This window comes from Ahaetulla prasina, chromosome 6 (assembly GCF_028640845.1).
Source record: "Ahaetulla prasina isolate Xishuangbanna chromosome 6, ASM2864084v1, whole genome shotgun sequence".
Lineage (NCBI taxonomy): Eukaryota > Metazoa > Chordata > Lepidosauria > Squamata > Colubridae > Ahaetulla > Ahaetulla prasina.
The window spans coordinates 54393305-54418492 of NC_080544.1; the positions used below are offsets into that span (position 1 = coordinate 54393305).

At 39.9% G+C, this 25188-nt stretch overlaps 1 protein-coding gene across 3 annotated transcripts in view; it reads right to left on the reverse strand.

Moving 5' to 3' along the window:
• Positions 1-25188, reverse strand: part of RBM20 (RNA binding motif protein 20) — a 103403-nt gene that overhangs the window by 35456 nt on the left and 42759 nt on the right. For all 3 annotated transcript variants that reach the window (XM_058188795.1, XM_058188794.1, XM_058188796.1), the window contains exon 2: positions 341-1457. In XM_058188795.1, the coding sequence (XP_058044778.1) occupies positions 341-1457 (1117 nt within the window). The remainder of the gene's footprint in view (positions 1-340; positions 1458-25188) is intronic.

Sequence of the window (25188 nt, forward strand, 5' to 3'; positions counted from 1 at the left end):
ACCCAAATTAAAATTCTCTAGGCAATTCTAATGACGTCATTTTTTTATTGACAAATGTTAGTAAGACATCAAACGCACATGTAGAATAGTATCAGAAATTATTAACTATAATAATTACAATAGTACCATGGCAAGATAAAGAGAAGCAAACCTTGTGAATTTAGATATTAATTTATTTTATCATTTTTAAAATTAAAGATAATATATTCTGTCAGAAAAAATATGATGCAATGATCCTATTGATAAAGCAACCCAGGTATGATAGTTCTTAAGTAATGAAACATTTATTATCTGGAAAGAGACAACTTACTAAGACGGTCCAAATCTGAAGCAAACTTACCTTAAGGTCAAATACCTTCTTACTGCATAATGTACAAATATGTGGGAAGCTAAGGGGTGCAATACTATGAAAGTCGTTTAATTCATGGGACTGAAGAGGCCTCACTGGCAATCCAGAAGTAACAGGTTCCTGTTTCTGTCTTGTTTGTGTGTTACTGTAATTTTGTTTGCCATTTTTAGTTCTGCTGAAAAAACGTGGAGTACCAATGCTAAATTTTGTATCTGGTGTTGGTTCTTCAGGGTTGTAGAGATCACTCCTTACTTCGTATGGGACATTTGTTGATGGCCACACGTTGGCATTGGGCATAATGTCAGTTTTATTTTGACTACGGAAAGTGGAAGGATTTTCCCATTGATTGCTTGTATCTCTTTCATGCACTATAGAACCCATTTTTCCTTTTTGATTCTGATGAGAATTTTGAGAGTCAGCAGCAAATGTCAAAGACTGTGTACAAGTTGTATGCTGGCCTTTGGACACAGCTCCATAAAACTCTTTCTGAAATCCCAGTTGGCCTTCAGACATTCCATTTCCAGATGACACTGGGACTGGATGAGAACCACTGGTTACAAAGCTCTGTTGACAGCATTGACTGGCATCAGAGGGGAAAAGCTGTTTATTGTAATCATAACATCCACCTGTGGTAGAGGAGGCACTAGTTTTATTTAGACTCATAGATTGTTGTCCAGTTGTTTGAGAAATTACACCCCCAAAAGGGTTTAGGACTACAGTACTGACATTTTGATTTGGAAGATTACTTACTGACCCCAGGGTTCCACCATGGGCCGCCAAAGGTGGGTTCTGTGTTGGAAAATGTATTCCAGCAGGTGGAAATCTAGTATTGGTGGCTCCAGGACCTACAGCATGTCCTGGAAGGGTATTAAACATGGAAGGGTGTCTTAATTGGTTGAAAAGTGGCTGAGACATGGCCACTTTGGAAAGAACCTGGTTCAGGACAGTTGCAGCTGTTGTGTTGTTGTTCACTGCTGTCTGAGCCAATTTTAGTCTGTGTAGTGTAAGCTGTGCCTGAAGCTGAGCCAGATGAAGATTTGCAGAAGAAGGAAGCAGTGGATTTGCGGTGTTGACAGTAAATATATTCTTGTCCAGAAGTTTGGCAGCACTGTAAAGTAACAGGCAATAATTTTAATTCGTCTTTGATCAATGTCAACTGTAGGCATTTTTCATCAAATTATGACTAAGAGGTATGATATTATTCCTGGGATCCTTATTAAATCCTTGGAAGTGGAGAAAGTAATTGATGATATGAAATTGTCATCTTATAAAGTATTTGCAACCAGTCATTTTATTTATGAAGATGAATGGCACATCAAAAAGAAGCTTGCAAGCCACAATACTATGAGAGGTGTAATTAAAAAACAATAAATCTGCTGGATTTAGTCAAATATTTAGTCAAATTTGTATATGTGAATCATACAAATGAAAAAAAATATTTTCTAGTACAAAAGATAGAGTGACATTCAATCATGGTTGTCATTATCAATGTTTGAATAAAATTATAAATCCATATAAGGTATAAATTGCAGTTAAGTTAAGTTAAGTTAAGTTAAGGCAGTGCTTCTCAATTATTTTCTGTCATGCCCCCCTAGGAAGAAGAAAACATTTTTTGCGCCCCCCGCGCGACTGTAAACACGGGGCTTAGCTTGTTATGACAGTGTTTGCCGAGGTCAAACGCGCCCCCCTTTACGGAGCCTCGCACCCCCCCTGGGGGGCGTGCCCCACTATTTGAGAAGCACTGAGTTAAGGTAATAAAATGCTGTACAATCAGACCAGAAATGTACTAACAAGGGAGATAAGAGCAGCAAAAAGAAGCTACTCTGAAAAGCTAAAGAATCAGTTTTCAGCAAATGAACCAGCAAACATGTGGAAAACTCTTAAAAATATCACTGGCTATGGCAAACCTCCCTCCCAGGCTGAAGGAAATCAATAACTGGCAAATGACCTGAGCGTGTTTTACTGCAGGTTTGAAAGGAAACTACAGCCACCTATCTCCATAACCCCCTCTCAGAGAACCAACAACAGCCAAGCCTCCTACAACTGACCCAGTGGTGGGATTCAGCCAGTTTGCACCACTTCGGGAAAACCGGTTGTTAACTTTCTGAGCAGTTTGGCAAACTGGTTGTTGGAAGAAATCATTAGGGCAGAGAACCGGTTGTTAAATTACTTGAATCCCACCACTGAACTGACCCCATCCCATTGAGTTCACAAGCTCTAGTGATCACAGAAAAGGCAGGACCTATTTCACAGACAAAAGCCAGGAAAAGCTCCAGGCCCAGACAAGATAACTCCTTCTTGCTTAAAAGTCTGTGCTGACCAATTGGCTCCCATCTTCACGCTCTACCATCATCCCAGTGCCGAAGAAGCCCACTATCAAGGAACTGAATGACTACAGACCAGTTGCTTTAACATCTGTACTCATGAAAGCCTTTGAAAGGCTAGTGCTTTCCTACTTGAAAACCATCACGGATCCGCCGTTAGACCCCTTGCAATTTGCATACTGAGCAAATAGATCAACAGATGATGCTGTTAATATGTGTTCTGTTTCCCTCTCCCAATACTCCCAACAAAGAGTCAGTCAAAGGCCTTCTCTTCTACTTTATTTACATAGATAAATGTCCTGGCCACGTCTACCCACGGGCCTGCCAAGTCTCTGGTGATAAGGAGGAAATTATAGATAAGGCCAGAATTACTCACGAATATATTCTTCCCTCCATTGATACAGTTTGCCCGCGCAAATTCAATGCTTTGTCCAAGACAAAAAACCAGGAAGTCCCACCTCCTATTTATAGTCTCTGCAGATGTCACTGCATGACCATCATTCCTTGGCTTTGTCCCAACGCTTCCTCTGCTGCGCGCGCCAGTCACGTCTGCGTAGTCTTGCATCACTTCAAAACTGTTCTTGGGGCGTTGCCAAATCAGAAGAAGGCTCGGGAGAATCAGGCCTTGCCGGCCCCTCCTCCTCCCTTTGAGTGGGTGCCAGGGAGGGAGAGGGCCCAAGAGAAGCAGGGCTTGCCAGGTCTTCTCCCTTTCTGAATCATCCAAGTCCAGGAGTCCGGGTCCAGGAACCTGGGTCACAACAATATGGCTCTGCACTACATCTTACAACATCTTGAATCTCCAAAGACCTATGTAAGGGTCCTCTTTGTAGACTTTAGTTTAGCATTCAATATCATCATTCCAGACACTCTTCTAACTAAGCTAAAACAGCTACAAGTACCTGAACAGACTTGTAAGTGGATCACAAGCTTCCTAACAAACAAACAGGAAGCAGCAGGTAAAGCTAAGCGGGATCACTTCAGATACCTGTACAATTAGCACAGGAGCCCCCCAAGGCTGTGTGCTCTCCCCACTTCTCTTCTCTCTGTATACCAATGACTGCATCTCTAACGATCCATCTGTTAAACTACTGAAGTTCGCAGATGACACAACAGTGATTGGTCTCATTCGAGACAATGACAAATCCGCATATAGACGTGAGGTCGAACGACTAGCCTTGTGGTGCAACCGTAACAATCTGGAACTGAACACACTCAAAACTGTAGAAATGGTGGTAGACTTTAGGAGAAACCCTTCTATACTTCCACCTCTCACAATACTTGGCAACACAGTATCAATAGTAGAAATCTTCAAATTTCTAGGTTCTATCATATCGCAAGATCTAAAATGGACAGCTAACATCAAAAACATCATCAAAAAAGGACAACAAAGACTGTTCTTTCTGCGCCAACTCAGAAAGCTCAAACTGCCCAAGGAGCTACTGATCCAGTTCTACAGAGGAATTATTGAGTCTGTCATTTGCACCTCTATAACGGTCTGGTTCGGTTCTGCAACCCAACAAGAAAGACACAGACTTCAGAGGATAATTAGAACTGCAGAAAAAATAATTGCTACCAACCTGCCTTCCATTGAGGACCTGTATACTGCACGAATCAAGAAGAGGGCTGTGAAAATATTTACAGATCCCTCACATCCTGGACATAAACTGTTTCAACTCCTACCCTCAAAACGACGCTACAGAGCATTGCACACCAGAACAACTAGACACAAGAACAGTTTTTTCCCGAAAAAACAATTAGTTCAACACTGTCAAACTATTTACTAAATCTACACTACTATTAATCTTCTCATCGTTTTCATCACCAACCTCTTTCCACTTATGACTGTATGACTGTAACTTTTTGTTGCAACCTATGACCATCATTTTTATTGTAAATGTTGTACCTTTGATGAAGGTATTTTTTTTCTTTTTCTTTTCTTTTATGTACACTGAGAGCATATGCACCAAAACAAATTCCTTTTGTGTCCAATCACACTTGGCCAATAAAATTCTATTCTATTCTATTCTATTAACGGGCTTTGTTCATAACTAAACTGAAGCCCAAATTGCATTAATGAGAGATTTACTTTGTCTCACTCCACTAGGATGGAAATGGGGAGAATAAAAAAATATTTAGTTAAAATTAGTTACGTTCTCCCAACATAGACCTCCAGCCCTGGCTCGCACAAATTGCTAAGACAATTATACTTTTAACTTTAGAGATGTAGGATAGAGTAAAATTCTGTATAAAGTTCTCATTCTGTTTATATATTCAATTCATTTTACCTAGTTGTCCAGCCCCAGGGGGTCTCAAAACCTACCTTATATTTTATAAATTTAATTAAATTAATAAACCATGAATAATAGATTATATGGGGAAATGAATGTTTGTTCTCATTGCTTTTATACTTTTATTTCCTTTCTCATTATGCGCAGTACTATGAAAGATATATTGTGTATCTGCCAGTAACTCCTGAATCCCTTGGTAGCTCCTGTACCACAAAATTAAACCAATTGATATGGAAGTGCTCTCTAATCCCTAAGTGCATTATTTTAAAATATAAAGGTCCATTAGAAGTGTAATATGGAGGACTCAGTTGGTAGAGAAAGCACAAAGAATGGATTCTTATGAAAAAGCAGATTAGAAGTGAACTTGCCAATTTAGCAGAAAGTCTTGGATTGTTTTATATACTGTAGTATTTATTCAGTTAGGAAAGGAGAGGAAGATGTTTTCCTTTTACATTTAATTACAGTACCTAGAGAAAGATTTTGGGTTGGTTTCCCCCCCCCCTTTTAATATCTGGTATGTATTTTTATTCTTTTATTTTTTTGTTTCTATTAGTTCTTATATTTTACATTGTAGTGTTCAATAAAATTACCACAAAAATAATCTAACAATTGCTGATTCAATGCCAAAATCAATAACAAATTATGTGCTTTTTAAAAAACTCGATTATCTTTCTAGAAACAAATCATCTTTGAATTAAATTTCGAGAATGACTTCCAAGTTGCAGAATAGTAAATCTTTTGCAACCTAGTTGGTTGTAAGGAGAGGAACAAAAAAAACCCCATCCATTTAACAGAATACAGATTTGTGACTGGAAACTCTTAATAATGTATTAGTGCCTTATGCTCTAGCTATTTATCAAATACATAAAAAAATTAAAAGCTACAGTCTTTGTACATTGCATAATGCAACAAGGTTGCACAGTGGTTAGAGTGCAGTACTGTGGTCTACTTCTGCTGACTGCCGGCTGCCTGCAACTTGGCAGTTGAAATCCCACCAGGCTCAAGATTGACTTAGCCTTCCATCCTTCCGAGGTGGGTAAAATGAGAACCCAGATTGTTGGGGGCAGTATGCTGACTCTATAAACCACTTAGAGAGGGCTGTATAGCACTGTAAAGCAGTATATAAGTTTAAGTGCTATTGCTAGTGCTATTATAATATTTCTAAAGGTAAAGGTAAAGATTCCCCTCGCACATACGTGCTAGTCGTTACCAACTCTAGGGGGCGGTGCTCATCTCCGTTTCAAAGCCGAAGAGCAGCGCTGTCCGAAGACATCTCCATGGTCATGTGGCTGGCATGACTCAACGCCGCATGGAACGCTGTTACCTTCCCACCAAATCTGGTCCCTATTTTTTCTACTTGCATTTTTACGTGCTTTCGAAACTGCTAGGTTGGCAGAACCTGGGATAAGTAACGGGAGCTCACCCCATTACACGGCAGCACTAGGGATTCAATGTAGCATAGTAATTAAATGCATTTCCCTATCTTTCTTATAAAGTCAGTCACATTCCAAAAACAATAACAACCTTATATGGAAAGTTAGACCATAAAATAATTGCACAATCAGGATTAGGAAATGATGACAGTTAGCACTGCACAAATATCTAGTATACTAATAGGACAGAGAGAGGTGGAAGAGAGAGTGGGAGAGAGGGAGAGAGAATATTTTTAAAATCTATATTATTATTTATAGGAATGGTTTTTCTAAAGCACTAATATTTCTTTGTTAATTTTAGTTTTGTAAAAAAAAAGGACTATTATTCAAACATAAAAATATATTACTAATGTATTGATATAACTTGCTAACTTTAATATTACTAAACAGTATGCTTTATTCATATACAACAAAAATTCAAATGCATAAAATCAGAGAAGCATCCTCTGTGTATTTTAACAATTATATAATCATGGTCAAACAATCCAAGTATTACAAAATATCTTTGAATATAATTGAGAGATTTTCAAGTAGTTCATTATCTAAATGTAAATTAACTAAACTAATGAACTCATGTCTCCCAGGTTCTAGCCTGGTGCCTTAGCCAGTACACTAAACTGGCTCTTATATTATAAATAATACAGGAATCAATTGTAAGTGGATCATAAACTTTCTAACAGATAGGAAGCAGCAGGTGAAGCCAGGCAAAATTACATCAGATACCTGTACAATCAGCACAGGTGTCTCCCAGGGCTGTGCGCTCTCTCCATTACTCTTTACATTACATTTTCTCTATACCAACAATTTTATCACAAAGGATCCCTCTGTTAAAGTACTGACGTTTGCTGATGATACAACAGTGATTGGTCTCATTCGAGAAGATGACGAATCTGCATACAGACGGGAAGTTTTACAATTGGCCCTGTGGTGCAGCCAAAACAATCTTGAACTGAACACACTGAAAACTGTAAAGATGATAGCAGATTTTAGGAGAAACCCTCCTATTCTATCACCTCTTGCAATACTAGACAACAGAGTATCAATAGTAGAGATCCTCAAGTTTCTAGGTTTTATAGTATCTCAAGACTTAAAATGGATACCTACATCCAAAACGTCATCAAAAAAGTACAACAAAAATGTTCTTCCTGCGCCAACTCAGAAAGCTCAGACTGCCAAGAAGCTGCTGATACAGTTCTACAAAAGAACTATTGAGTCTGTCATTTGCACCTCGATAACTGTCTGGTTTGGCACAGCAACCAAACAAGGCAGACACAGACTTCAACGGATAGTTAGGACTGCAGAAAAAATAATTGTAACCAGCCTGCCTTCCATTCAGGACCTGTATACTGCATGAGCTTTAGACCCCTCACATCCTGGACAGAAACTGTTTCAACTTGTTCCCTCAAGATGATGCTATAGGGCATTGCACGCCAAAACAACTAAACACAAAGACAGAGGTGTTCCCCCCCCCATACCATCGCTCTGCTAAACAACTAATTCCCACAACACTGTCTTATGCCCTGGGATGTCAAACCACCAGTCGGACTGTATTACTATTATTCAGTATATTATTACTTCTCCTCTGTCCTATTACCTATTTCCTTAGCTTCTTATGACTACAACTTTGTTGTTTGTATCTTATAATTTATATTGATTGATTATTTAGTATCTTATGATTATCACTGAATGTTGTATATGATTATTATGATTATTGTATTTTAGGATTATGATCATGATTTATCATGTGTTGCTTGTATGTACACTGAGAGCTTATGCACTGGAGACAAATTCCTTGTATGTCCAAGCACACTTGGCCAATAAAGAATTCTATTCTCTTCTATTTTAGTTCTAGAACTTAAAAGAGATTAGATGACATAATCAAAAATTGTATTTTGTAATATACAATAGCTGTAATATCTTGTTGAAAAACAACAGTGAAGATATAGTTTGTGTAATACCATATAACTGCTTTCTGCATGCTATTTACAATATTCCTCTGATTGAACAAACAAAAAAACTGACACCCAAACTCCAAGCTACATCTACACTAGAAAACAGATCACATGTTTCTGCATACCATTCTTACTATGTTAGACTCATTGAGTGTAAATAGCAAGTAATATCACTTGATATTTATAACATATGTTGTGTATTAACACCACAGCACAGAAATGATTTAAAGAATCCTAAAGAAGGAATTCCTTCTTTAGGCAACATGTAATTTCAGTACAAGAATAAACGAAATTGTAATTTTTAAAAGCAAATGCCGGCGTATTAAATTTGTGCTCCGTAACTTGCCAGCAAATCATACATGCAATACGGAAGTGCTTAGTTTCCACCTTATTTCAGGATTCCTTTTTTTCCCCCAGCTTCCCAGGCTGGGCTATAACCTTGAGATCAGTTTTCAATTCTAATATTAATCAGGTTTATCTATATTTAGCATTATCAAGATTTGCCAAACTTAACCAGGTGCTTCTATCTGCTTCTGTTAAAAGGCATGAACATTGTTGGAAGTTGGAAATGGAATTTCTAGACCTCTATAACTAGAGCTTTATTTTTTATGACCTATGCTAGGATGGCTATAAAAATGGCAGAACTTGGATTTTCTCATTGTTTTTCAAATAGACAGTATGTTGCTCTCTTCCCCAAAAATTTTGACACCAAATATGAATGAAACAGGAAAAAAATTGAAGTTAAAGGGCTTAAATATTTTCTATCTTATTAATAAACATTCATAAATGTTTCATATTAGAAATTATGCCTGCAAAGTTGCCCTTTTAGACTTTACTATAATGCAGTCACAAAAAGTGAATGACTTAAATAATTTCTTCTTTCTGGAAACACAATCTAAGCACCTTTTTTAATTTTAGAGATTTAAATCAAATATCTGATTTATTATAAATTCATTAACATTTTGGCACAGTCAGTTTCTATAAATCCTGATGTTGAGAAGGTGCTTAAGAACATTTTTTCAGCAAGCCTTTAACTATAGATGAAGACTTTAACAATTATTTTCCTCATTCTTTTACTTGTTTTTAACTTTTATTTCTGACTTACATACAAGGCTTTGATAATCCAAATGACTAATCATAATGGCCACAAAAGTGTAAATTTAGTGGAGGCCCACCACTAGAGGGCGATGCCTGACTGAAACAATACTCAGTGGATTGTATAATTACTCTTCAAGAAAGAACATGCCTGTTAGATATCACTTTTACAGATTAACAGAGTTGGAAGGGACCTTATAGGTCATCTAGTCCAATCCCCCACTCAAGCAGGAGACCCTACACCATTTCTGACAAATGGCAGTCTAGTTTTTTCTTGAAAGTCTCAAGTTCCCACAACTTCCGAAGGCAAGCTGTTACATTGGTTGATTGTTCTCACTGTCAACAAGTTCCTCCTCACTTCTAGATTGAATCTCTCCTTGGTCAGTTTCCATCCATTATATTGAAATATGATGATACTGAAATAATCCCAATGTCTACACTTTATCTTTGTGTGTGTGTGCTTATGTAAAAGTCCCCTACATCTCATTTAGCTTTGCAAATTAATTACTGTATTTTTCGGAGAATAGTACGCACCTACCTTTTTTGGTGAAGAAAAGAAAAAAAGAAATCTGCCTCTGCCTCCCAGAAATTTTGCCTCGTTGCAGCAAACAACAAGTAGCCTGCTTTACTTTCATTTTTGTTTTCAACATAGCTTGATTAGCACAAGGAAAAAAAATCTGCTCCCAGCAATTTACCTCCTTGCAGCAAGCAGCAGAGGCCTGCGCAGCAATAGGCAATGGCAATCCCTGCAGCCTGAAAAAGCCGAGAATCAGGGACAATCAACTTGTGCTAATTAGCCTGTGCTGAACCTGAAATGGGCTGTTTCTTCTTGCTGTTTGGTGCAAGGAGGTAAACTGCTGGGAGGCAGAGGCCAAAGGGTGGGGGCCAGTGGGTGGGAGGGGCTACATTTGGTGTATAAGACGCACCCAAATTTTCACCCCCTTTTAGGTGGGAAAAAGGTGCATCTTATACTCCAAAAAATACAGTAATGAAATAACGGATTTCTTACTTAATTGTCTGCAACATGTATTTTCTGACTAAAACTTATTCTCATTTTCCAGTGTCTTTTCAACTATGTAATATTTGATCTTCGACTAAACTTAATAATAGAAGAAACAAGCATAAAGCAAGTATCAGTTCAAATATCTAGGAACAACATTCACCAAAGATGGTAAAATGGGTGAAGAGATTAACATACGATGAAGTAAGGCGAACCCTCCTACAACATATGGCAGTACATACTGATAAGCACAAAGAAACAAATATGCAAAGCATATTCATCCCCGCCCTAAGTTACCAGTGCCAAACAGGACACTTACAATAAAACATAAAAGGATAGTCACCATGGAAATGTGATGTTTGAGGAAAGCTGCTGGAGTGACCAGAAAAGATAAAATCAGAAATGAGACCATAAGAGAAAGAATTGGCATAGAACCAATCTTAAACAACATACAAAAACAACAAATAAAAGTGGTTTGCTTATCTGGAGAAGATGTCGTGGGATTCCATACTGTACAAGGTATGTACAAAAGAAGGAGAAGGGCAAAGAACACAAGGCAGACCCAGAAGAAGATGGAGAGACAACATCAAAGACACACTACTACAACATCAATTAACAATGGTTGAAGCCAACAGAAGAGCAAGAACCAGAACTTTGTATCTTCTTCAATACCCAAAACCCAAAGATGACGTAAAAAAGAAGCAATAGTAAATCAATTTTTAGCTTACTCAAGGTAGATGAATTTTTTATTGAGAGATAGAAATAACTTTATATACTAGTACTAAATATTTTATATCTATATATGATCTATATATTTATATCTATATAAATATCTATATATGATCTAAATCTGAAAACAACTACTTTCATGTGCTTCCAGAGTATTTTAGTGTATACTGCCCTGTTCAAGAAAAATAAATGAATAAGTTATGATTCACATTTTCAATTAAAAGATTAAATTCCTTCTCTTGATGCACAAAGAAAGCCATTTACAACAACAAAAAATCCTGCATACCAGCAAGATAAAAAGAACAGTAAAATTTGCCTGATATAAAGGAATGTTTTGTCTATCACATGCCAATGCTAATTACTGCAGTTACTGTAACACCAGGAAAGAACTATAAACATCAGTATTTTCTAAAATAAATCAGGGTTCATTTTCAGAGTTTAAATTGCCTATTATTGCACAGAATGTTCAAAACACTCATTAGCTACTTATCAAATAAGTATAATTGCACTCCAAGAATTTCTCATTAGCAGCAGTTGGGAGAAACAGATCTACACAAGTACCATAAGCTCAAAACTTTTCAGAATCTATATTTCATGTCTGGTTTTAAAAATATAAGCCAATCTGTGCACACTTGGTATTTGTAGAGCCTTGTTTTTATGTGGATGAATGGTTTTTATGTCATAAAATCTCAAGTTAAAAATGTATACAGGCAGTCCTCAAGTTATGATGATAATTGGGACAAGAATTTCCACTGTTAAATCCTGGCAGTCCCCATTGTCATTGTTAGGTGAATCCTGCTGGTTGTTAGGTGATGACCCACCCTAATCCAAGCCATTCCTGGCTTGATCCTTCCATTCCTGAGCCTAGGTAAAGCAAGGGACTTCCTTCTCTGGCTCCTCTGCAACTTTCCCCACCAGCCTATCTCCCTCCATCTGTGCTCTTTTGGCCAGCATGGACTCCGCTGCCTCTGCCAGTCCTGTGCTTCACTGACCCGGAGCTCCACTCACTTTGCCACCTCAAAGCCACACACAATTTGGACAATATGCATGCGGCCTCAGAAAAAAGATCTGGCCTGGCCAGCAGCTGTCTTAAGAAGGGCCAAGCTGGGTGTGCCTCATCAGAAGCAGGAAAAAGACAGCAAAGGTCAGCTGGCTGGCAGGGCAAACAAAAGTCAGGGTGGAATGCTGGTGGCAGGGTCAGTGGAGCTCAGGGCATCCAAAACAGCAGAGATGGTGCAGGAAATAGGTGGGTTGGGGGGTCTACTGAAGGTCCACTATGGTAGTAAGTTTGATCAGGCTGCTAAGCACTGAAATGTGACTGACTGACTGACTGATTGATTGATCAAATTTAGAGACGACCATCTCACCACAGGGTGACATGAAATTTTGATCACATGACTGTAGGGGAACTGTGACAGTCTTCTCTCTTATGCAGTAACAGCTCATTGGAGTAATGCTAATGACAGTAACACTCAGATTAATTTATTTCACAATTATAATCCAGGAGAAGAAAGACTGAATTTATCTAAAAGCCTGACTAGCTAACAGGTTTAAGCTTCTACATACTGGAGAGCAGCTGCGGCTTCTCTATGAAAAAAAATTATTCCAAAGATGTCAGCTTCCCCATACCTGGGATGTATTGGCTTTCTCTTAAGAGGCTGCAACTGTGCAGTAGACGTGGCAAGTAACCTGTCCAATGGCTTTAGTTAGAATGTATCAACATTCCCATGCATTTAGGGGTATGCAAGCAGAATAGCTGCCTGCCATACCCCAGCTAGTCTGGGCTGATTGTGTCAATTCATCCTTTAGGTTACCGCTTTGAGAACTATGTATAATAACATTCAAAAACGGTAAGAATCCATGCTAAATCAGTCAAAAGCAACTGAATAAATAAAGTAACATATTTTTCAGAACATAAGACACTCCGGACTATAAGACACACTTTAGCTTTAGAGGAGGAAAACAAGAAAATAAAAATCTGCCTCTGCCACCTGTTCGCCTTTGCCGTGGTCCGTTCGCCATCACCACAGCCCATTCACTGCTGATCACTGCAAATGGGCGGGGGCGGCAAGCCCCACCACCTAGAACAGCTGATCAGTACCGCACCAACCTCCCCTCCCCCCGCACAGACATTTCCACCCACTTTGGGAGGAGGAGGAAGTGCGTCTTACAGTCCAAAAAACCGGTATTTAAAAGCAGCAAATACCAAAATAACAGGTCTCTCAGTAAGACTCAAAAGTAGCACAAAAACATAGCAATTAAAAGGCACAACATGAAACTACTGGGACCAAAAAACTTAGGAGAGACCTGCCCAGTATCAAAAAGATACTATCAAAAGTATCAAAAAGATAATAATGGAAGATTCAGGCAGTTCTCTTGAGAGAAAGCATACTTAAGCAAATGAAATACTACTGAAAAAAACTTTCTATCTTGCCAAAGTCAAGAAGAAGAAAAAATCTTCAGTGGTCAAGTAGAATAAATGGGGAGATGCAGCACCCCAAATTATGAAGGCTCATGGCTCAGAGTAATGCAAATAACAGTAACTCTCAGACTAAAGTATCCCACAGTCACAATCCAGAAGAGCTTATTGAAACAGAAGGAAGGCTTCTTACTGCCTAATCTCTAGGCAAACTAAATAGCAGAATAATGACCTTTTTCTATAATTGTAAATAGCACTAATCAGTAGCAAATTTACTTTTAAATCAGAGTTTCAAAAATTGGGACTATATTTTATTTTACCACATTAAATAACAAATTCAGTTGTATAATTAGCATTTCACTGGAAGTGAGATAGCATCTTCTCTATTGAGTACTTAACAGGGACATCTCCTAGACCTAGGGTATTGATGTACGAGCTTGTTCATGTTATGATTGATCCTGCAGAGAAGCCAAGCATCTTGAATTATGTATGCAAAAAGGGACATGCTAAAGATACATCCAAAAGCATCAGTCTGAAGTTAAAGGTTAGATCCAGGAGTCCAAGTGGAAGTAACCACTGAATGGGGCTTCCCAGTTTTCTCACAACCATCAACTCACTTTCAACACTGCTTTTGTAGGCAGATAGCGTTGGAATACTGTTGGGTTTGGTTTAGTAGTACTAGTTTAGTATGTTACCTTGTGTAAGTGTAAACACCATTCCACCCATAAATGCAATTCTAAACTCAAGTCAAAGTGAATTGATGCAATATTAATTTAAGCCAGTACATTTAATTTTAACATGAGTTGTAATGGCTTGAAGCACTACCTACAGGAAATACATAGTGAAATCCTTAGTCTTATATAAATCTACAGATGTTTTAAGGATGTTACTGGCTTTTTTTTTGGTAGGTAATTTCATTTTGATAATTTTTTTAGGATGAAATACTGAAACTGATACAACAGTTGAGAAAGAACATTGTACTTATATGAATGTTCATTCTAAGTGCACTGTATGTATGAGAGTCCAAGCAGTGGGTTTAATCTTGTCTGATTGGCCACAGACTGAGTTAAAATTTGCATAGATACGCCTCCTTCCCCCTTGGAGTTCCAATTTATTAACAAGGTCTGGATCAGGAGAAGATGAAGCCTGTAACAATAAAAAAGAAAATCACTTCACAACCCTGGACTCTCCCTCATGGATGTATGAAAAGGGAGGGTTTGGACTCTCATGCAGTGCACCCAGAATGAACATTCATATAAGTACAATGTTCTTTCTCTGGTGCGCTGCTTAGACTCTCTTAGGACTCTCCGCCCAAAGGCAGCCTCGGCAGAAGCAAATTTGTCAATCCAGTAGTTGCGGATGAATGGTGAGGGCAAAGTCCAGGTAGCCGCCCTACAGATCTCAAGTATGGACGCTTCAGTGGCCCATGCTGCTGAGGTGGCTGCGCTTCTCATCGAGTGGACCGTGATGTGAGACGGCCAAGGTTTGGCCTGCTGATCATAGGCCATTGAGATGCAGGCTTTGAGCCAACGACTGATAGTACCCAAGGAACTGATGGTGCCCAAGGAACTGGGCTGGAAGGAGACGAATAATGACTCAGTTTGACGTAAAGAAGCTGTCTGATGGATGTATTTGCGCAGAGCTCTGCGGATGTCTAAACAATGCCATTGTCTTTCCCAGTGGTGTTTGGGTTGTGGACAAAAGTCAGGAAGGATAACCTCTTGGGCCCTGTGGAACCAGGAGTTGACTTTTGGGATGAACATGGGGTCCAGGCAGAGCACCACTCTGTCGGGATAAAAGGTGCACAGATCCTTGCAGATAGATAAGAGCTGCTAATTCTGAAACTCTTCTGGCGGACGTAACAACCAACAAAAAGGCAACCTTAAAGGTCAACAGCTTAAGGCTGACAGTATCCATGAGCTCAGACAGAGGTGCAGTGAGAACCTGTAGGATGAGAAAAAGGGTCCCAAGATGGATATCTGTGCACTGGTGGAGGACGTAGATTGGCTGCGCCTTTCAGAAAACTATGCACCCTTAGGTGACGTGCAAGGGATTTGCCTCCAACACCAGGTAGAACCGTTGCCAGTGCTGCAATTTGTCTGTGAAGTATGTTGACCGCTAATCCAGTTTCCAATCCACCCTGCAGAAATTGGAGGATGTGCGGAATGTCCGCTGAAGTAGAAACAATGTTGTGCCATAGAGATCAATGGCAGAATGCAGACCATGTGGCATCATATATGTGAGACATAGATGGGCGGCAAGACACTAAGATGGTGGTGATTACACTACCAGAGAATTTGTTCCTCTGTAGGCACTTCCGTTCAAATACCATACGGCCAATTGGAGCCATTGCGGCTCCCGGTGTACGATGGCCCCCTGACACAGGGAAATTCTGTCTGAAGGAATCCTCCATGATGGAGAGATGGAGAGATTCACTAGGTCTGCGAACCAGGACCGACGGGGCCAGTGAGGTGCCACGAGGAGTATCTCCACGCCCGTTTGCAGGACCTTCCTGACGACCCTGGGTATGAGTGGGGTCGGAAGGAAGGCATATAATAATCCACGAGGCCATGAGTATCTGAGGGCGTCAGCGCCTTCAGCTCCTGGAGTCTGGAACCGGGTGTAAAACTGTGGAAGATGTGCATTGGATGGACTTGCAAAGAAATCTATTACTGGAAGACCAAATCTGTCCACTATCTGATGAAAGAGGTGTGAGTGGAGTTGCCATTCTGTGTGGTCGATGGTTGTTCTGCTCAACTAATCTGCTTGGGTGTTTGCCACACTGGATATGTGACTCACTTGCAGCGACAAGAGGTGCTTCTTTGCCCGCAGTCCTAGGGCCTCAGCTTCCTTCATCAGTGCTCTGGAGCATGTCCAACCCAGGCGGTTCACATGCGCCTTGGAGGTGATGTTGTCTGTCAGCACCAATACATGGTGGGCTGATAGGTGGTGTTTGAAGTGTCGTAGCACCAGATGGATCGCTCGCAGCTCCATCCAATTTACGTTGTTGTGCAGATCCGTCAGAGACCAACAGCCTTGGGTGATTTGGGATTGAAAATGGGCACCCCAACCGAAGAGGCTGGCATTCATGGTTAGGGTGAGATGGGAGGTGTTCCTGGAAGGAGCTCCCCTTCTCCATGGCTGGTGATCCCCTTCTCCACCAGCCCAGTGATATGCGTACCTTCGGAGGCACTCTGATGCGTGAAGAGGCATTGCTGAGGCCGACCTTCTGGCTGGGTACAAGGAGCCACTGAAGGGGGCAAAAGTGAAGCCTCGCCCAAGGTACAATCACTAGACAAGGTATCATTTTGCCGAGCAGTTGAGATAATAGTACCTGGGGAACTCTTGGACAGGAGGTGACCTGTCTCACCGTGGCACGGATGCTGGCTAGACACTCCTTGGAAAGGAATACAAAGCAGGTCTTGTTGTTGATTCATGCTCCCAGATGGACCAGGGAGGTGGAGGGAGCAAGGTGACTTTTCTCCCAATTCACGGTGAACTCGTGGTCTTGTAGGGTCCTGATCATGAGTTGAAGGTCCAGAAGTGTGTGTTAATGCGACAACATGATCAATATGTCATCTAGATAGCACAACAGATGGATGGGCTGTGCTTGCAAGTGGGCGGCCACCACATCAAAAAGTTTCGTGATGTCCTCAGGGCAGAGGACAGGCCGAAGGGGAGTGCCTGGTACTGAAAGTGGGCCCCCGCATTACAGAATCGAAGGTATCTCCTGTGCGATAGTCTGATGGGCACGTGGAGATAGGCCTCCCACAGATCAATTGATGTCAGAAGATCCCCCTGCCGAATGCAGCCCAGAATAGTGTACAGGGAGTGCATCTTGAATCTTCTGTATTTTATGTGCACATTGAGCCTCTTCAGATCGAGGATGGCTCTGCTGCCTCCCGACTTTTTTTGAACCAGAAAAAGGACTGAATAGAAGCTGAACCCCTGATGATGAAGGGGTACCGGTTTGATAGCCTGAATGGTTAGCAGGTGCTGGATTTCGGCTTCCATCAGAGACCTTTTGGTGGCATCTCTGGGCACCAAGCACTGAATGAAACATCTGGGAGGCTCAGAAGAGAACTCTAAGATAAGGCCGAGGGAAATAGTTTGTAAGGCCCAGGCATTGGTGGTAGTTCTTTGCCAGGTGGGGAGGAATAGGGAGAGGTGAGTGCCGATGGGGCTTTCATCGGAGCAGTCACTTGGGATGATGGTAAGGCCTGCGGCCAGCCCCAAGAAAGAGGCATCTGGACTGTGACTGTCAAAAGTGATCTCGAAAGGGCTACCTGTCAAAAGGTCGGTCTGCAGAGGGGTTGAATGACTTTTGATAACCCGGGTGCTGAAACCCCTGCCTATGGAAGGAAAATGTAGACCGCCTGTCTGATCGCCGATATGCCTGTGGGAGAACCTTCTTTTAATCCTTGTATTCTACTAGAACGGGATCTAAGGCTTCCCCAAAAAGAGAGCCTCCTTTGAAGGATACTGCTGCTAGCTGCCATTTGGACTTCATGTCAGTTTGCCAATGCCTCAACCATAAAAGGCGCTGGGATGTGACATTCAACGCTAGGGCTCTGGAGGCGAACTTAGTGGATGTAACTGTGGCATCCACCGAATATTCCACAGCAGCAGTTAATTTATTGATGTCCTGATTTAAATGGATATCATCTGGTGGCACTCTTGACTGCATCTGGCAAAGCCAGATGAGTGAGGTCCTAGCAAAAAAGAATGCTGCTGTGGCCGATCGAATCGCCCATGAGGCAGCCTGATTGTCTTGTGGGCAGCAAGCTTAGCCCTACGATTCTCAGCTCTCAACCTTTCCATGGAATCGGGAGGATATTATGGGAAGCTAGACTAACTAGTGGAGTGTTCATGGTAGGCAGTTTCAACAGCTCCTCGAGCTCATGTTCTACAGTGAACATGAACATTTTGCGATCATGTGCCTGGGGGCTGTGATAGAGCCCAGTTGGTTCCATTGGCATTGGATAACGTCCATAAAGAGCCGAGGTGAGGTAATTGCCTCCTGTTCGGTGACCAGTTCGGTGAATAAGAGAGCGGTGGGATCAGGAGGATCTGCAGAACCTTCCTGTTGTCCGATGAGTGCCCCCATGTTGGCAGTAGACTTAGCCTTGTATAATAAAGAATGAAAAAGGTCATGACGGAACAGACCTGTGGTGGATGGCCTTTCAGAAACGACCCGCTCATCATCAGATAAATTGTAGTCTGTTATCTCATCATAGACATATGACTCCTCCGAATATTGCGAAGGCAAATGAGAGCGAGACCGGGACCTATCCTCTCTATTCACTGGGCCGGAAGGTGGATTGGGCCTCAAAGAAGTAGGAGCCACCTGTGGGGGGCCAACAATGCCTCGCTGAGCAAGAGCAGATTCAATGCTTCTGGCAATTGTTTATATAATTAATATAGACATCTCTTGGGACAGGGAGCAACCTTCTGCCTCCTCCGGGCGGAGCCTGGCCACGGTGGGAGTGTAAGTCGCCGAAGTACAGGAAGATCTACAAGATTGTAGTGATCCCGCTTCAGGAACCGGTGCAGAAGTCTGGTGTGCTGGTGAAGCATTGGGAAACCAGCCAAGTTGTGGCCATGGCTGCTGGTTATTCAGCCCAGGATCGACAGACACAACGTGAGACCTGTTGTCTTCAGTGGATGCAGAAAGCTCGACCTGCGATGCCCATTTTTAGGCTACGGTAAATTGTTTCTCACGCTGGCGCCTTTGGGCACCTTTTTCAGATGCAGCAGACGAGGAGGTCGGCGCGGATAATTACTGTCTATAATGAGCCCTTCTGAAAATAGATCTGCCAGATCTGTGCGATGAGGATACCGATGCACGAGATGATGTGCGAGAAGAAGAAAGACTGCGAGAAGCCATTTTGGATCTCAAGGGCACTATTTGAAGTTACAATGACTGACAGCAGAAATGTGGTATGTCCTGATCTGTACGGTGACTATAGTCAATAGAAAGCAAAAAAATTGTCCACTTCTAGGTGAGGTAATTAGACCAAATGACCAAGGGTGACAGAGTGACAGCGCAAAATGGCGGCTATTTGACCACAATGTTTAACGCCCAACTGTCACTGCTCAGCCAGGGAACAAGGAATCTGACACCACGGACCCTGATCAGAATTCAAGGCGCAGGGCCGGCACCATGGCTCTTTAAGCTCAAGGGTGAAAATGGTAATGTAAACCTCACTCCTACAGGGTGAATAAAAACGCCAAGCTGACACCATGGCTCGTTAAGCGAAATAAGTCCCTGCAAGGCCTGCAGCCCCTGAGGAAGAAAACCGGCCCTAAGCCAAAACCACAGCTTAAATGCACGCTCGCTGCCTTAAATCTTGTCACCCAGCAGAAAAGGGGCGCAGAACTGGCACCACGGATTTGAAGCACCAGGCCAATAGAATAAGAGAGGCCTAGTGAAAGCGCAGAGCCGACACCATGACCCTTTGCGCACCAAAACCAGCGTTAAAAGATAAAAGTGTGTGGTAACTGTCGCTGGCTGCAACCACAGGTCCTCCTATTCAGAAGCAGCGGTAGGGAGATAGGAGCCCTTCAAATGGGCCAAAACCACGGGTCATAGGAACTGCTCCGGAATTTTAGCTGGCTCAAACAAAAAGTTTTAACGCTGGGCCAATACCATGGCCTGACACACCTGGCAAAAATGGCTGGATTGAAAGTTCAGGAAAACAAAATGGTGCTGTGCGGAGAGAACACCCCCTGCGCACCTCAGAAATGGCTGGGTAAAATCTGACTGGGATAAAATGGCGCTGGGCTGACACCAAAGCCCCACATGTGCCTCAGAGACAGCCGATTTGAATAAAGGCAGGTAGATTTACCATGCGCTGGGCCGATGGAATCCTTGCGTTCTGAGGCTAAATAAACAACGGCAGCCACTTGATCAAAAAAACCAATGAAGACCGACACCACGGCTTCTCATGTCAGTTTGGCTGCAATAACTCAGTAAACGAAGCCTTCCGATCTTCTTAGTGGCAAGCCTCTGATGAAATGAGGAAAGAGCTGCCGCTGGAATCCCCGCGGTTCAGGTGCGGTGCGGTGCAGGAGCGAAAATCACCTGAAACATCATCCACAAACTGTAGTCCACAAACTTAAATGTCAGAAAATAAAATTGCAAGAAAACTAGTCTAAATTAAGCTAATTAGAAAGTCCAAGCAGTGGAATGAAGAAATAGTCTCTCTTGGCCGACTGAGTTAATAAACTGGAGCTCCAAGGGGGAAGGAGGCGTATCTATGCAAATTTTAACTCAGTCTTTGGCCAATCAGACGAGATTAAACCCACTTCTTGGACTCTCTAAGCAGCACACCAGAGAAGATATAACCTTCAATATGAGAAATGTTTTGGACACAAAGGTATTCTCATGATATTTTACATTTTAGATAATAAACACCAATTAGACTTAAAATGGTAATTCATTGGTTGTTGGTACAATGCATACCAACTACAAGAAAAATATAGGAATGCTACAAAACTAGTATGAACATCCAGTGAAATACTTTTTGATTTACCGACACTTATCCAGACAACTTGACCTTTATATTTAGGCTCAAGACTAGGATACGAGCTAGTATGTGAACACTTCTATTTATAACAAATCATTTTACATTAGGTACCAAGTCTGGGAGATCAGTTAACAGGTGCACTAAGAGATATACAGTAGATGTTGAATCCCAATATTAAGAGAAAAAAATATTCAAGGGTAAGGTAAAAGGAAGCAAACTTATGCTCATAATTTTGAAACCCAAAACAAAATTCAAAAAATATTCAAATCTGGCTCAACACTATCACTAAATAGCAATCATACATTTGTGATTGTATCACATGAAAGTATCAGACTGGAAGAAACAAATGAGAAAAATACTAAGTATTATTAAAATACACGGTATAATGCAGGCATGTCAAATTGGCGGCCTGCAGGCTGGATGTGTAACGAGCAGGCCATGCCACCCCTGCTCCACAAAGGCAAAAAACTTCATAATGTCATGGTACATCATGTGACACAATCAAGTTTGAGACCCATGGACCCAATTTAGCAAACTAGAGAATGATCAAGAGGGAACAATATTACATGGAGTAAGGACAATTAACTTCTTTTAGAACATTTATGGCTACTAATAGCTATCAACAGCTATTGCTTAAAAGACTTTAGTCTTAGAACTTTGGAAAAATTTTCAAATGGCAAGGAATCGGAGAATAGCATTCAGTTGACTAATGACATAAAGTGTAGGAAGGCTATGCTTCCAATTGGTTGGGTACAAGAACTGTTTACGGTTACAGAAGTGCCATGTGTTATGGTTTACTCTAGTTCAAAGGGTCATTGCATCTTATGTTTATGTTTATGTTTGTACCAAGAAAGTTAGAAGTTACTCTTTTCTACAGCTTTTTGCCCTTTTTATCTGTATCCCCAATTTTCCTTTCCCCTGCCCCCTCCACTTTTTTCCTTCCAATTTTTTTTGTGTTCTTTTGTATTTTAAATTCTTCTGAAACTCTAATAAAATTTTGCAAACAAATTAAAAGGAAAAAAGAAGCTGCATAAAAATGGAAAGGTAAGTTGCATACTGCTGAGCCCTGGAGCCAGCTGAAGGATTCCCACATATGGCTGGACAGGGCACTCCCTTCTGTCCCCTCTACTTGCAACTTTCACTGATGGTTTCCCCATTGACTTTATGGGAAAACCAGCAGAGAAGTTTGCAAATGGTGATCACATGACCACGAGGCACTTGGCAATCAATCATAAGTATGAGCAGATTGGGAAGCTCCTGAAACATAGTTACATGATCAGGGTGATACATTTTACGACAGTTGGAAGTGCTTTATGGACCAAAAAACATCCTTTCCAAGGTTGTTTTTACTATGAACAATGATTAAAGGTCATAAATTCCTTAATTTTTTTTGTATCATTCCATATTTTTTGCCTGCTCTTATTTTTGAATTTGCATTGTTATTTGGCCTCTGATCATCAGTAAGTAAGTGTGGAGTAATATGTTAGATTCTGAGTTTGCCAATAGAAGACATCAGTGCTACCTTTTGGCACAAATCTGTATTACAAAATCAGTTTTTAAGTACGTATCTTATATGAGGAACAAGATTTTTACATGTTCTCAATTTATCTTCTTTTATATAAATGGTTATATTAAAAGTGCTATTCCACCATTACTAAAGTAACAGACAGAGTACCTGAAATAATGTGTAGACAGTATTATAAAATTTAAATATCTATCCAACCCAATTCAGCCAAGATTATGACTACTCTTTTCCATAAACAGATTTATGATTTTCTGGTAAGTTTATATTACCTTTGATTTATTATAACACATATAAATAAATCACCAGCTCAGGAAAGAAAGTAAGGTAGGCTGAATTCGGTTTCCATAGCTGAAGACAGATCTAACCTGGAATCTCCCCATTGTTCATCACTTTAATTACAATATCACACTGGATGCTTCTTAAAACAATGGTGTCCACAAAGGAATACAATACTTGAAGCATTCTCTGTAATTGTTGGAAATAGAATGGAACTATTGTTGCTTGAGATTTGGAAATTATTGTAAACTTTTATTATGCACCCTTCCTTTACAATTGGTTTATTTTCATTAACTACATATCTATTATTGCCAAGCCTACTATTCTTCATCCTAAATTTACAGCATTTAACTCTTATTCTTACCTGATGAATATTATTTATTGAATCTCCTTCTATAGTTTCCAGGCTGTTTCTTTTATTTATGAAGATTTCTGAATTTTATATTTATTTTTAAAGATACAGCATATACTATTCTATCCATTTGGTGTCAACTGCAAATTTGATATTCAGTGTTGCCTTCACATATTAAATTAATCCCCTTCAAAAAAAATTAAAATTGAAGATTTTTTAGATACACTTACCTTCATTCTATAAATGAGCGAATCAAAATAATTAAGTTTCATTTTTAAAAGTCTGAAAATGAAATATATGAAGCATTATATATAACATCAAAAATGATATTATAGGATCAATGTAGATAATTCGTATACAAAAGAAGCACATGCAGTCAAAGAGCAAAAACTGAAAGACTTCCAGAAGCAAATCTAAATGATGTAATAATAACTCTATGTGTCTATCAACAAGTTATTATTAAATACTAATTTCCTCGGATCTTGACTAATCCAAGAAGTGAATATTTGGCTATGCTCTCTGAATGGTTTTCAAAATAAAAATTGTTGGGTGTCATAAACTTGCAGACACAGCAGATTTCTGTCTGTCATCATTATGAAGCTGTGACTGTCAATCCAAGCACTTCCCAAGAAGCAGTAGTGTTACCAATCAGTTTAGCCTACTGTACAGAAGGCACAATATACAACAACATTACTATCATTGTACAGGACTGGATTTAAAATTGTTATCCTGGATTTACACACAAAAACTTTAGGTGCCGCAAATTTATCAGTGATCTAATAGCTCTGGGACAATTTAGACATTGATTTTAGAAGTAAATACAAAATCACTACTGACAACTTTTCAATGCATAAAATCTATATTTCATTCATACCATGCCTGAAACATAAGACCACTTGCAACTAATAATGAAACTACAAGTTAGAAGATTACATCATGTATTTGGCAAATACAGGATATAAATAACCTGGAATACAAACTATTCACAGAAAACAGATGCAAAAAGGAAATAATTTGTTTCTGAATAGCTGATATATTAAATCTACAGGGCTGTAGCCACTGAGCCACTGATAGCTTAAGAACAAATTAACTCAAATATAGACTTTCAATACTTTTTATTTTATTTATTTATTTATTTATTTATTTTGTCACAACAATATAATAAGCGTAAGCATGAAGTAACTATATAGTATATAAGCATATATATGAGTATAAGTATGAAATAACTATATAAATTGGATATAATGAAAGGAAACAGTAGGACAGGAACGGTAGGCACGCTTGTGCTCTTATGCACGCCCCTTAAAGACCTCTTAGGAATGGGGTGAGGTCAACAGTAGACAGTTTTTGATTAAAGCTTTGGGGATTTTGAGTAGATACCACAGAGTCTGGTAGTGTGTTCCAAGCGTTAATAACTCTGTTACTGAAGTCATATTTTCTGCAATCAAGTTTGAAGCAGTTAACATAAAGTTTAAATCTATTGTTTGCTCTTGTATTGCTGTGATATAGTTCTAAACATGAAATAACTGAAAATTATTCCTGTATTCATGAGATGTTAATTTACTGTAGACATTAATTTGATACTTTATGCAAGGCTCTCAATGTACAGGCATAAATAACATTAAAATTCTTTAAAACATTAAAATTCTTTAATGTGAGCAAAGGAATAGGAAATATGTTTGTTAATCTGTAGCACTTCACTTGGTAAGACTTTTTTATGGTCCTCAATAAAAAAGTACTTATTTCTCAGCCAGAAAAAAATATATCAGAAGGTCAGCTACTAGTACAGATGCTTTTAAAAGTGCAGATGCAACAAATATATCTCTACATTGATTTATTAACAATATTTTTATATTTGTAATATTACCAAAATCCATTGAAATAAAATTAAACTAACTTATATAATAAAACATCACA